At 35.7% G+C, this 13,644-nt stretch overlaps 1 protein-coding gene across 2 annotated transcripts in view; it reads left to right on the top strand.

Annotated features, from left to right (window-relative positions):
• The window catches only part of LOC134671913 (semaphorin-1A), a 421,041-nt gene that overhangs the window by 350,854 nt on the left and 56,543 nt on the right, over positions 1–13,644 (top strand). For both annotated transcript variants that reach the window (XM_063529776.1, XM_063529775.1), the window contains exon 2: positions 13,369–13,465. In XM_063529776.1, the coding sequence (XP_063385846.1) occupies positions 13,369–13,465 (97 nt within the window). The remainder of the gene's footprint in view (positions 1–13,368; positions 13,466–13,644) is intronic.

Below are 13,644 nucleotides of genomic sequence, written 5' to 3'. Positions count from 1 at the left end.
TGCGGTAATACGAGGGTTGTATACACTTATCGTACGATACCCTTTTTAGAGCCTGCTAGGGTTTGATAGCGATAACATGAATGACGTCTACTTACATGCTTGGGGAAAATACAGGCCTATTCGGATTTCGAGATCATCACAAGATCTTGAGACGATATAGAGATCAACTAGATCTACATTAGATATCGACTAGATGTGACTTGGATATCTAAGTCATAACTTGTCGAAATCGTTCAAGAGGACCTCCAGAATCGCGGAAACGTCAAATTTGACATATCTATCTTACAAATATCTTTAAATTATCCGTATAGTAACTTGTTGAAGTGTAGTAGAAATCTAATTCATTTTCCGAATCGAGCCGATAGTCGGTTACACGGTTTAGCGTTAGCGTTAACCGTTTACAGTTTATGAAAAGCTACTAGTAATAACCTATTTAGACTGCCTAACAGAAAATTTGCGTAAGCTGTTATAGATTCCTTCTGAGTAATTGGCTAATTTTAAATTCAGAACAGAAAAGCTTGATTACTTACAAATACTTACAGTTCACTTTCATTAGTTCAGACAGGGGAACCCGGGGGAACAAATGCGAAAAAAAAAACGGGTTGCACTCCGAGAGTGCCGGCAGAACTGAAAACTCAATGACATTGTAACAGTTTTTCGATCAGGTCACGTGTCCGTCTTACGAATTTTAAATCTGTCGAATCTGTCGGTCACGTGACCTGTCGCGAGTTTAACATTTTTTCCCCATCACAAAAGAAGTTTTCACTTCAAAAACAAGTTACTTTTTAACTTAATGTACAAAAAGTAAAAAGTATTAAAAAATATTGTTCCTCTTCAGTGCCGGGCACCGTGGCGGCATAAAGTAGCATTAAGTATTGACATTCCTAAGCTAGGCCGGCGATCGCGGGATACATTATGCTTATTTCTGCCCGATAGTTTCACTGACAACAATATTTCTTCCCCGTTTCCGGATTACTTATGAAGAAAATGATACATGATTATACATATGTAAGTTTATCCTAGCTTCGACTTTGTTTTTGAATAAATATTTTATAACTGTGTTAAGTTTGTTACATAAACAAAACAGAAGGGCCATTATCATTTAACATAAACAGCAATTATTCATCGAATGTAACGTAAATGTGCGAAATGCAATTTTCCCTGAGTTCCCAGTGACGCATTGCACCTAACTGCAGGTATTCAAGTCTAATTCCAGCCTTAAACTACCGAGCTCTAAACACGGACTTAGTGCAGATCTTGGAAGTTATTATGCGGACTGGAAACTGAAGGCTTACCGAAGCACTGTCTAAACTCGGGCCTGCAGGCCATTGTGTTCCAATTGGCGGTCTCTAGTAGAGTACGTTTTAACCAGCGAAATGTGACCTCTGAACCCGTAACAACTATTCGTAAAAGAAAAACGCACTTATATTGTTTTTCATAAGACTTAGACTCGCTCGTGCTTTGAAGGCGATTTGAACCATGTCCCAGGTGTCTGCTGCGCCCGCTTGAGACGTTTTACTTGGAGTTGCTCTACGGTTAAGACTTAAGAGTAGTTAAACTTATTTTTATTTCAAACCTTATATTAAATTTACTTGTCATCAACTCAAACTGACTTTGACACTGTGATAAAATGTTGTAAGACGTGAGCAATTAACTTCCAGCGTACAAATTGAATTTAAATTGAGATTAGTTACGTATGATGAGCATGTAGGAGAATAAAAAAAGGAAAAAAATATTTTCCAATTTCAATCAGGAATATTTAATAATACTGGTTTGTCGGTTATACGCCACGATCGTAGCCGATTACATGGTTTATCTGCGTTGTAGCGAAAAGCGTCCACCAACATAGTAGGTACCTATCGGCGGGTCTCTAAGCAGTCAATATGAGGCCAATTCAAACGTACACTGGCATCAGAATGATAAGTGAATAATGTCATTTTGTTTTCACAAAAAAGACAAAAGTAACCCTAAAAGGGATGTCTTCCAGTTAAATTAATACATATTATAATTATATTGTATATAAAGCAATGTATCACGAACGCCAGTGCCACCAACTATGGGCCAACTATGAACCTAGCCGATATTGTGGGAGTTTTGAACTAAATGCATTTCCAATCGCGAGTTGCTTCGTATTGCGGTACTATCGCCCACACTGTTACCTGTACATCGGTGGACCTTATGCCTTTTGTAATAAGGTCCACCGATGTACAGTGAGGAACGTTGCTGTTTGCACCAAGTAACTATGACAACCATAGTGTTAAATCACCAATAGTTTTAATTACTCACGAATACCTTTAGCCAAATTACGAAAAAGAACCTACTTACATATTTTTAAAAACTTTAGCCAAACTATCATCTTTGTTAGCAATGTAATAGGAAAAAACTTGACGCTAACGACATCATAAAATATTATTATGTACCTACCATACTATAGGGAAGATTTCCATTGTGACATAACATAACGTCCTATCAAATGGATTCTAGTCGCCTTATTGTATTTTACAAGTTGGCTAATGGCGGCCTTATCGAGATAGTTTGCCAAACTTTATGTCCAATGAAATATCATTGATACATTTATGTGTTGTTTATGTGTCGATTTCATAAGAAGAATAAAATCTATTTAAATTGACGTAGACATAAATATCAATTTGGTAAAGAAATATTACAGGCGGCGTAGCACGGTGGCGTTTTTATCCCTTGTCACCATACCTGTCACGTTCTAACAAGTATGTAAGTGCGAAAGGGACGCGCATAGTGATAGTCGATAAAAATGGAACCGTGCTGCGCCCGCTGGTCACAATTTACAAACAACAAGTGACAACTATTTTACACATTATTAAATTATTATGAATTAGGTAATTATTCGGGTTTAATTTAAAAAGTGAATCAGTAAATTAACAAAATTAAAAAAGTGAACAACAAGCGTAAAACAAGATTAATCGTTGTTAATCTACATCCATATTGATATGGATAATGCTTAATATAAATAATTAGTTACTGTTGATTACTCGCAGTACTGTTCACGGAAACAGCATTTAAAGCAAATTGTCCATGTGACTGTATTTTAATGTTAAATCCGTTGCACAAAGAGCCATGTTAAACGCAGCGTCCAAATTGCACCGCTGCAACACGAAACTTGTTGTAAACAGACGAATATAACAAAAAGCGTCCAAAACCGCGTGAAAAAAAGAAGGTGATAACGTACGAGTGTCGTTCAGTTTGGAATAGCCGCGGCCATTAAAGCTAACGAGCCGGGACGAGGACAAAATGTCCTGCCGTGCCAACAATGGCTACCTTTACCTTACTCTGTACCTGAATATACCCGACATATTATCGCATATTGTGTTGGTAGACACGTCCGCCTTTATGCTTTGCTGACTTTGGAGTTTTCACGGTTTATTTTTTAAACCATTACTACTTGTTAGGATTAGATAACAGTGTACATTTTAAATTTCGCTCGTACTCCAATTTTAAACAAAGGAAAATGGCAGTTCTTGTAGTTTCACGACCGATCTAGCCTAGTGGGTAGTGACCCTGCCTGTGAAGCCGATGGTCCTGGGTTCGAATCCACACTTATTTGTGTGATGAACACAAATAGTTGTTCCTCTTCTGTACTTATTTATTATTTGAACATTCATGTTTTCTAAGCTGCAGGTACGTTTTATTTTCGCTCTTACATATTTAATTATCTGACTGTAAAAGTTATATTATTATCCACTGCCAAAAGTTATACAAGTGCGAATATCATAGAAATGCTAAATGTAGTTACAAATCAAATGTAAATAATACTTAAAAGGAAATTAACCAAAAAATATGCTATCATTCTCGAAGATCTTTCTAATACGAATCGGTTGAGAAATCTAATGGAATCTGTCCGAGAAAAAAAACATTTTTTCTGAAAAGTAACTTGAACAGGTATTTCCGATTTTCATCAGGTTCATCGATCATTCGATTCTTTTCATCCAATTAACATCCCGTATTTATAGCTACACAGAGAGCTCTGTTCAATTATTTTGGAACTAAGATCTCGCTCTCGGCGTGACAGTTGTCTCACGTATATCACCCAAATTGAAATTGACGCGACCCCACCACGAGCACTTGTTACTGATTCCGCTATTCTTATTACTTCGCTTTGTCTGGATGCTGGACGAGACATGTGAGGATAGTTAGGGTTCCGTACCCAAAGGGTAAAACGGGACCCTATTACTAAGACTTCGTTGTCCGTCCGTCCCTCCGTCCATCCGTCCGTCCGTCCGTCCGTCCGTCCGTCTGTCACCAGGCTGTATCTCACGAACCGTGATAGCTAGACAGTTGAAATTTTCACAGATGATGTATTTCTGTTGCCGCTATAACAACAAATACTAAAAACAGAATAAAATAAAGATTTGAATGGGGCTCCCATACAACAAACGTGATTTTTGACCAAAGATAAGCAACGTTGGGAGGGGTCAGTACTTGGATGGGTGACCGTTTTCTTTTTGCTTTTTTTTGTTTTTTTTTTGCATTATGGTGCGGAACCCTTCGTGCGCGAGTCCGACTCGCACTTGCCCGGTTTTTTTTTTTAAATGCTACTATAAGTATTAGCCGCGCTAATGTTAACTATGTAAATTACCCTATATTATTTAGTACCCCATATTAGGTAGTAGTAGTTATTTAGTAGTTAGTAGTGGAAGAGATCCCTGAAAGGGATAAGTTCGCCTTTGTACTAATTATGTGTGTTCTTTCATGTTTTATGTTTCTTTATGTACAATAAAGTATTTTACTCTACTACTACTACTAGTACCTAAATATTTTTTAATCTGACTTATAATAAACGGAGTACGCCTCTTTAGCATTATGACTTATTTTAACACAAAACTTACAGCGTCTGTTTATGAACTGAAAAAATTAGGTAGCTAGACTTCTCAGGACGAGGTAATACCTACGCGAAAAATGTAGATTTTTACAGACTAAACTCTATACGTAACCGTGTGGCCATTTCGTAATGTGGATAGGCGGCACTACTAGATATATGGTTGTTATTGTTAAAAATCCATTACATAGGTTTAATTAATAGAAAATCCAATCGAATATACCACATACCGGCTGGGCACAGCACAGGGCACATCCGTTTTAAGTTATAACCACATGTACAATATAACTGCTTCCACTGGTGGTATATATATTATGTGGCACTAAAAGAAAGAAGTTTACTTTTTAACCTCACAGTGTTCAATTTGTCGTTAGCAGCTTCCCACTTGTGGTCGCGCTCGAGTCTGCTCGTAATGAAGACGGATTCACGCCCGTTTCGCGTTCGCGGCTTTTTTCATTGTTTCCTTCGCTGCAGTAACAAGAATTTTAACGATGAAATATTTCTGTTGCTTGCTGATTGCGCCACGGATGTGATTTCTTAGCTGCCACTACTCGTAAATGCAACTTAGTACATTTACATAAAATAAGATTTTTAAAATATAATAGAATACATTCACTTACGTGACATAATGGTTAATAACATAAGAAAGTATACAAGGACTAAAAAAGGACCCCCCACCAAGGACTAAGGAAGGACTCAGCGTAATGCCACGGCAAGCCGCAGCGCTGATTTTCAGTAGGGACCTAACTTTTTTTTATACTACATATTTTAAAAAAAAACGCCTTTATCAACGAGACATGTCGGCTCCGTTGGGCCTCTACATTACAGAATTTAAATAAGTGTTACTAGATATTAAAAAAACCAGGGACCTAACTTATAACTAACTTAAGACTAACATTAATGAGGACACAAAAAAACAACCGTGCTTATAATACATAGTAAGTAAGTAAGTAAGTAAATATTCTTTATTGCACCAATAACCATACATCTTACATACATGTAAAATACATACATACTTACATACAATTCAAAAAAATATTGTAAAGTGACTTAATTTAATTTAATTGTAAGCATTTAAACAGCAATAATGCCCAAGTTAATACGAGTAAATACTTAAGCATAAAAAAAGAGTTTTAACGGAGCAGCTAAAGATTCAAAAACCACTTGAATCAATACCAGGCAGGATCAGACATCCATTTCGAACGTTGCCCTACATTGTGAAATTAAAAGCGTTCGTTTTTTTCGGTATTTTCCATCATAGACTCATATTAAACAGGCATTGAAACCTTTCGGGTTTTCCAAGGTTACCTTTACCTTTTTTTGCCATCTGCGTAAAAGCTTTTCAAAGGGATTTTTCCTCGGGAAAATTGAGAACGTTTACAATATGCCCGGATAATGATGATTCCCCGTGATTGGAACCGTATTCGGTATCGGATCGCATTCGACGCAATTAGACACGTTGCTATCTGATACTTTAGCGCAATTTATTTTTTGCTTAATAAATACTTTTAGCAAGTAAACAACATTGTGAATTATTTTCTTTTTCGATGCCATTACCGAAGATTTGTACCGAACTATCATTTAAATGGTGAAAACCTCCAAGCCAAGTGTCTACTCGATGTTTGTTTTAGTAAAATGACGTATTGTACTGTACCTATACCAAAATCAATAGATTTGTTTGTCAATAGGTCATCAAGTATACTATCTTACAATAAACAATATACATATATTTTTAAGTAAATATGAAAGCTAAAAATGGTATGGTAATCTAGACTAGATACCCAAAACTAGCATGACAGAGAAAAGTCCTGCAATTTCACCGAATTCCGCGCTAGCGAAAATACAATTTACAAATACGTTTCACGTAAATGTCACTTTCGGCGAGAACCAAACTAAAAAGGCGAAACATCGGATGTCATTCTCGTAAAGCGCGTTATCTTAGTCGTTTCAGAGAAAAAAATCTCATCGGTCGCTACTCGAGACCCATAAAAAGTGGCAAGTATGAATAAGAAGTGAAGATGGTCGCGATAGGCTGGATGCGAGTTCTTGGAGTTCGGATGATAAAAAGAAGAGTTTAATGCTCGATCGGTTGCCGGCGACGATCCGGCGGTTAACCTCGTTCAATTAAGGATAATTAGGCAGAACGGTAATTAGGTTTGGAGTTAATTTAGGTTTTTGGCACTACTTTTGCTGAAGGCTTCATTTAACTTAGAAACGTTATAAGTTCATACGCTAATTAGTATGCCGCTTACAATAAATACGCTATTTTTTTATTTGATATTAAATTGAATGAGATTGACATACTAGATGTTTTTGTATTTTTATGCCACATTAAATAAATAAACTACTTGAATAGTAAAGGATAACAACAGTAAAAGATATAGAGGAAGTGGGAACCAATTTACGACAATCATCTTTTAGATCTTGTTCTTCTGTCTCGTAACGCAGGAGGCAAAAGGATCCTTGAAGCCCACTGTCAGAAAATAAAATAGATTTGAATTGTGATGCTACATTTAATCAATTCTCATTAGAATTATTATATTTATAACAATGTACCGTAAAACGGGGTGAGTAGGTTTCGCGGGGAGAGGTGGGTTATGAATGGGGAGAGAAGGTTTGAGAGGGGGGTGAGAAGGGATTTTAAGGCTACTGCAACTGCTACAAAAATAACGTATTCCAATTTAAAATGGAGCTATAGTAATAGGCATAATAAAAAAAAAAACTATCCAACAATCTTCCAAAATCACCTTTGTATGAAAACCCCTCTCACCCCAAATACGAGGCACTACGGGGTGAGGCGAGTTTTCCTCTTTATCGTCAAAGTTATGAAATGGAACTACCCAAAATAAAATAAAAACTAAAATACAACCGTCCGGAACACTTATTATATACACCATTCAGTTTTCATACGTAAAAATAAAATGTTATCGAAGTTTGAATTTAAGTTTTGACCCTACTCATTTATTTTACGGTAATTCTTTTAAAATAGATTAATTTTAAATCGGCAAAGTGTAAGACAATGTTCGATTCAATGCTTAATGAAGTTACAGATTCTTTAGCTCCGAGATTATGCTATCGCGCGGCACAGAAACTCGGAGCAAGTTTTACGAAGACTTGATCAGATATTCGCTGACAGATTATACCGTCCCTTGGCCGAAAGCTACTCAAACGTACCCTGTGATTACTTGATAACATTAATCACATTATCTTAGATGGTGCCGCGGTAATGCTTACTGATAACTGCTAAATAGGTATTTAAAGTGCAGACAGCTGTCGTCAAAAAAAAAACCTTGAAAATAATTTTGTAAGTAATAACCTAATACATAACTAACCTATAATTTTCGATATCGATTATGTATAGCATAAATAGAAAACTTTTTTAAATAAAACAATAACTGTTGAAAATTATTTTAGGAATTAGAAATTTAAGATTTGCGAAAATGCAATAAAATATATTTTTGAGAGTACGTCTAAAAAGAGGGCCTTGATAAGACTGTCGCATTCCAAGTAATAAACTAGTCATCGTAAAATAAAACCTAAAATACTTTTTCTTACCACGAAACTCCAATTTTAAAATAGGTACTTTACAGTGTAAACGGTCTGAAAGCGAATAAAAGACGACATTAAAATAACTCGAGTAAGTATTCTCAAATATACTATTTTAAAAGCATTGTCATACAACAAAGGAATATAATATCAAATGCTAAAGTTAAGTGGTTTCTCCCTAATCGCGCTCGGAGGGGACGTTAAAAAAACTAATTACGACAAAGTCATTAAAATGTATGGTGCTATTCGTGGCAGAGGAGCTATGAGCAGTGCCCCGCTCTATGAATTAGGGTGCAGGCAATTAGATGCTCAAATAAATTGTGAGTTAAGGTGCTGTGGGATAACTTCGAAAACGGGGTCATTTTAAAAGTATCTGCTAAACCAAAAGCACTTCATTTTTAGCAATACATAGGCAGCTGCAACGCTTAACAAAGCATTTGCTTATTATTGTTATATGTAGTAGTAGTTCTTCTTCTTCCTCGCGTTATCCCTGCATTCTGCCACGGCTCATGGGAGCCTGGGGTCCGCTTGACAACTAATCCCATGATTTGACGTAGGCACCAGTTTTACGAAAGCGACTGCCATCTGACCTTCCAACCCAGAGGGTAAACTAGGCCTTATTGGGATTAGTCCGGTTTCCTCACGATGTTTTCCTTCACCGAAAAGCGACTGGTAAATATCAAATGATATTTCGTACATAAGTTCCGAAAAACTCATTGGTACGAGCCGGGGTTTGAACCCGCGACCTCCAGATTGCAAGTCGCACGCTCTTACCGCTAGGCCACCAGCGCTCTCGTAGTAGTTATGTAGATATAATAATTTCAAATTGACCCCGCTCAAGTTACCCCAATGCACCACGCATTGTACTTACCCGTAAAAGATCATTATTATTCTTCACGCGATAATTCCTTAAACCAAATCATTTTTTTCCTAAATAATATTTATTTAGGTATTAGTATATTTGTAATCATCATAAAAGGCCTCTATTGTACCTATACTATTATATCATTTATTTTGTAAGCTATTAATTAAAAGTATTATGTTACATAACAAAAAAATATCACGCTCCGCTCCGCCTGGCACCACACACCACATACCATCTATCCCTTAGGAGTCATTCGGTCAACGCACCACCAACGTATTATATGTATACTCGCTTTACAATTTCATAAATCTACCTAAATGCTAATTAGACAACCGAATGTTTGGAAATTTCGTTGGAAATTTAATTCAACGCTATTTTGTTTTGGGAGTTATGACAGTGCAGAGTTGGGCAACGAGGTTTTAGTGTTGTAAACACATAGTTCAACAGTAGAGTTTTGGTGGATTGGTGCAATGTCTTCAAATTTTATGTTATTTTCTTTCACTCTTTATTTCCAGAAATTTTAGTTTAATTTTCACATGAACATCAACATGGCTGTATAAAATCATCAAAAGTACTACAACAGCTAACACGTAATATTAATAGTGTTGGGTAAAGCACCAGGGAATTGTAAGTAATATTCGTCACGTAATAATGCTTTTAACAAACTGAATTCAATCCATGTAAGCGTTTGTTATGGACGGCTTAGGCCCACTTGTACCATCCCACTAACCCGGGGTTAAGCGGTTTAACCGTCAACCCAGTGTCAATTTGTACTGGTAACCATTGTAACTCCAGGTTTAACCGGTTAACCCCGGGTTAGTGGAATGATGCAAGTCTGCCCTATAGTTCGTTTTTTTAGCATTAGAAAGAACTTGCAAGAAGGTAAGCGATCTTGACAATGACATGTCTTTTAATTGAAAAACGCTTTTTAAAATTCAAAAACTATTACTTATGAAAGCAGAAGAATATAAATGATCGTATTAGATTCGTAATTGTTACATATTTGCCGCAACTTATTTTTAAAATGTGTTTTTCAATTAAAAGACACTTCAAGATTGTTTACCTAATTTCTAATGCTAAAAAAAACGAACTATAGTTATTGTTGTCAGCGAACTCCCTTCCAAAAAGTAACGGATGTTTAAATGAAGTTATTTTAGTTTTGGTTTAACTGTGAAGTTGCAAGCAAACATTTATCTTTATGTTTTATGTTAAACTCCACAAAGACAAGTTATTTTTATTGCAATCTTTTTATGAACATTACACACCTAGAGAAATCAACCCCGTCGCATAACTCGTATCCTCGACAACGTTCCTCAGATTTGTCTCCTTCCAATATCAAAGGCAGATATTATGATCAGGGCCTTCGAAGAGCTATCAATGTGTCAAGATGGAATAAACTCGCGAATCTGTCGTCATAAAAAAAGGCCTTTTTAGTAATCTTTGATTTTATCGCACGTGCCGCCGAAGCGTTTTACTTGTCGTCTTATTCGCGGAGTTTTTATGCTTCACAAATAGGAAACGGTGCGTTTTATGAATATTGTTTTACGCATAACTGGGTCCGTTCGTTCCTGAACGCTCGGCGCCTTTATAGGTATCTCACCTATTATGGGCCCGATTCGGATTTTGAAATAGACATCTATTAGATATCTTTTAGACATCACCAAGATACGATAACGATATGTTTAAGATCTCACCTGTCAAATTTGACATTTGCGCGATTCTGGAGATACTCTTGAACGATTTCCACAGGATATGACTTAGAGATTCAATTCACATCTAATAGATATCTTACTCTATCTAACGTAAAAGTGACATTGGTTGCCCGAATTGCTGCGCTGCCGCTGCAAAAGAGAACTAGTTGATATCTAAACTATAACGTATCTAGAATGGATCTAGTGTCTCTTGTCAATATCTTGAAGTTCTATATAGTCTTGCAAAATCAAACACGGATTTCTTCTGGATCCTGAGTTGATATACTTACCTGTTTATAAAATTTTGAGTCTTCGCTCGCTAATTCCTCAAATACTTCACTAATTACATTTTTAATTGAATTAACCTTTAAGGGCCTTATTCTACTTCATCAATGTTTTAAAAATATTTATAGGAATCGGAAATCTGTTCGTTTAATTCTCGCCAACTTTCCTTAAATAAATGCTTATCATAAAGTAGATTTCTTTTTATGCTTTTTGTTTCTGATTATTAAGGTAGGTAGTTAACACTATTATATAAATCCAGTGATATTATAAATTACTGGATTTATTGAATTCAACATTCCGTTACTGGAAAAAGTTGTCAAGTGAAATGAATCCCCAATTTCATTACGCCAGCAAAACCTAAAACTTTCGTATCTATAGACTAATGACGGTCACGTATTTTTATCTCTATCGTCTACAAACCTGAATTGATCAATTAAATAGTCATCATAAATCCATTGTTAACTTTGAAACTTTATGAACTAGAGTTCACTTTTTGAGGATTTATTAACAAAATAGGTCAAATTTATGTAAAAAGTGCCTGAAGGTTGGGGAACGTCAATTTATTCTTAGCGCACATATTAGCTTAACCTTTTGGACCTAATTTTGACAGCGTATACTTACCTACATATCGTCAGGTGACAAGCAAGTCTCTAACTAACACCATTGAAATTATTGGACAATAAACCGTGTTACAAGTGTAATAAAGTGCATTGTTTCTTTAATTTTTTGATAGTACTTTGTGACTTTTGCTTGTCACCCGACGATTTGTAGGTACTTAATGAAGCCATTGAGTCCCTTGGATTAGACAATACATCAGCTTCTGCAAGCAAAATAGAACTTCGTGAACAATCAACAAAGAAAAAAGCATTCTTAGTCCATACAGCGCTTCTGCTATATTTTTTAAAGAAACCTTATGGTCAACCTACAATAACCTTTTGCTGGAATACGTCATATATAATTCTATTAAACATTTATGATGTGGGTAGGTGTGGGTGTGACCTTGTTCAAATGAAGTTCAGACGTCTGCGTCGGGCCTATCTAGATTATTTCCACTAGAATTCATGTTGACGACCGAACCTAATAAAATATTCAATTTTAATTCTAAGCAAACAGAACTTCGTTTGTTACGCCTATACCTGTGTAAATAATTGGAATGAACAATGAGATTACAATATGACAATGGCATAAAGAATATTATAAAAGTGTTACAATTGTAATTCTGTAGACTTCAAGTCTCCGTTAGAATTTATGTAATATTTTAAAGCCATATCATTATTTCTTTTACTGGCGGTAAAATATTACATATGAAACTGTAACACTGAAACAAAGTGAAAGCATTCTCTTATTTCTGTATTGTATTTACTTATTTTGTTTACAGTTATGATAAAGTTTCAAAGTCGACGTCATAATCCTTTTGAAATGCTAGCTTAGGGCTTCAGATTTGGCCTTACAGCAAGGCAATTACTTATTTTAATATTTTGTGAACCACTCATGATACAAGACTATAAATACACCTGCGTTTCATCTTTTTATATCTTCAATTATAATAAAACATCGGCTTAACAATGAAATGGTTAGTAAAGGAAAAGTAGTTTTACTCTCTCTAGACAAAAGCCACCCTTCTGTTACTAATGTCTTCCACCACGCATATCAACAGTATGTGACTTTCGGAAACCAGTCAGTCGTAGGTACTTGATTTACTCGAAAATACGGTGAACAACTGAATGTATTAAACTACGATACCAATGTCACATCAGTCTCTTGCATAGGTTTATAATCGGAAGTAAGACGCGTTGAGATTAATATGCAACAAATACGACAATTTTAAATAAAATAAATAAATAAAAAGTCATTTATTGTCGCAACAAAACTTACAGCAACAAATCGAAAAAAGAGAAAACAAAAAAGGTTACAGGTTACATTTTACAAAGCATTAGCCTATTTTTTTTTATATTTTATACCAAACATGTAATCCCTGATTTTAATTTCGACGCCACAGGCTTAAATATGTTTCACCAAGACAGCCGAAACGAGCAAAAATGTAGCTGGCCAGCTTTATATTTCTTGTTCCTTTTTGTGTGTTGGATGCCTTTGTTCTAGCTTTTCTTTAACCAACGTTTTTGTTCCAGGCGTGGACGACACACACAAGTTTTTGGGCAACGAAACACACACAGACTACTTCAGATTATTACTAAGAGACGGCAACTATCTGCTCGTCGGAGGAAGGTGAGTTATTATTTTTATATGGGGTCCCTTTGTTTCCCATAAAGTTTTAAGGCATAATGTATTGTTTGTCATATTATCGTTAGTCATAAAACTGAAACCGTTAACTTTTCAGGATTTTCGTAAGGTTATTCTATAGATGGGTTAGGTTAGGTTAGGTTTGTTTTATGGCAATCCTGAAA

The sequence above is a fragment of the Cydia fagiglandana genome, chromosome 16 (assembly GCF_963556715.1).
Source record: "Cydia fagiglandana chromosome 16, ilCydFagi1.1, whole genome shotgun sequence".
Classification (NCBI taxonomy): domain Eukaryota; kingdom Metazoa; phylum Arthropoda; class Insecta; order Lepidoptera; family Tortricidae; genus Cydia; species Cydia fagiglandana.
This window is presented reverse-complemented; position numbering and strand designations above follow the sequence as displayed.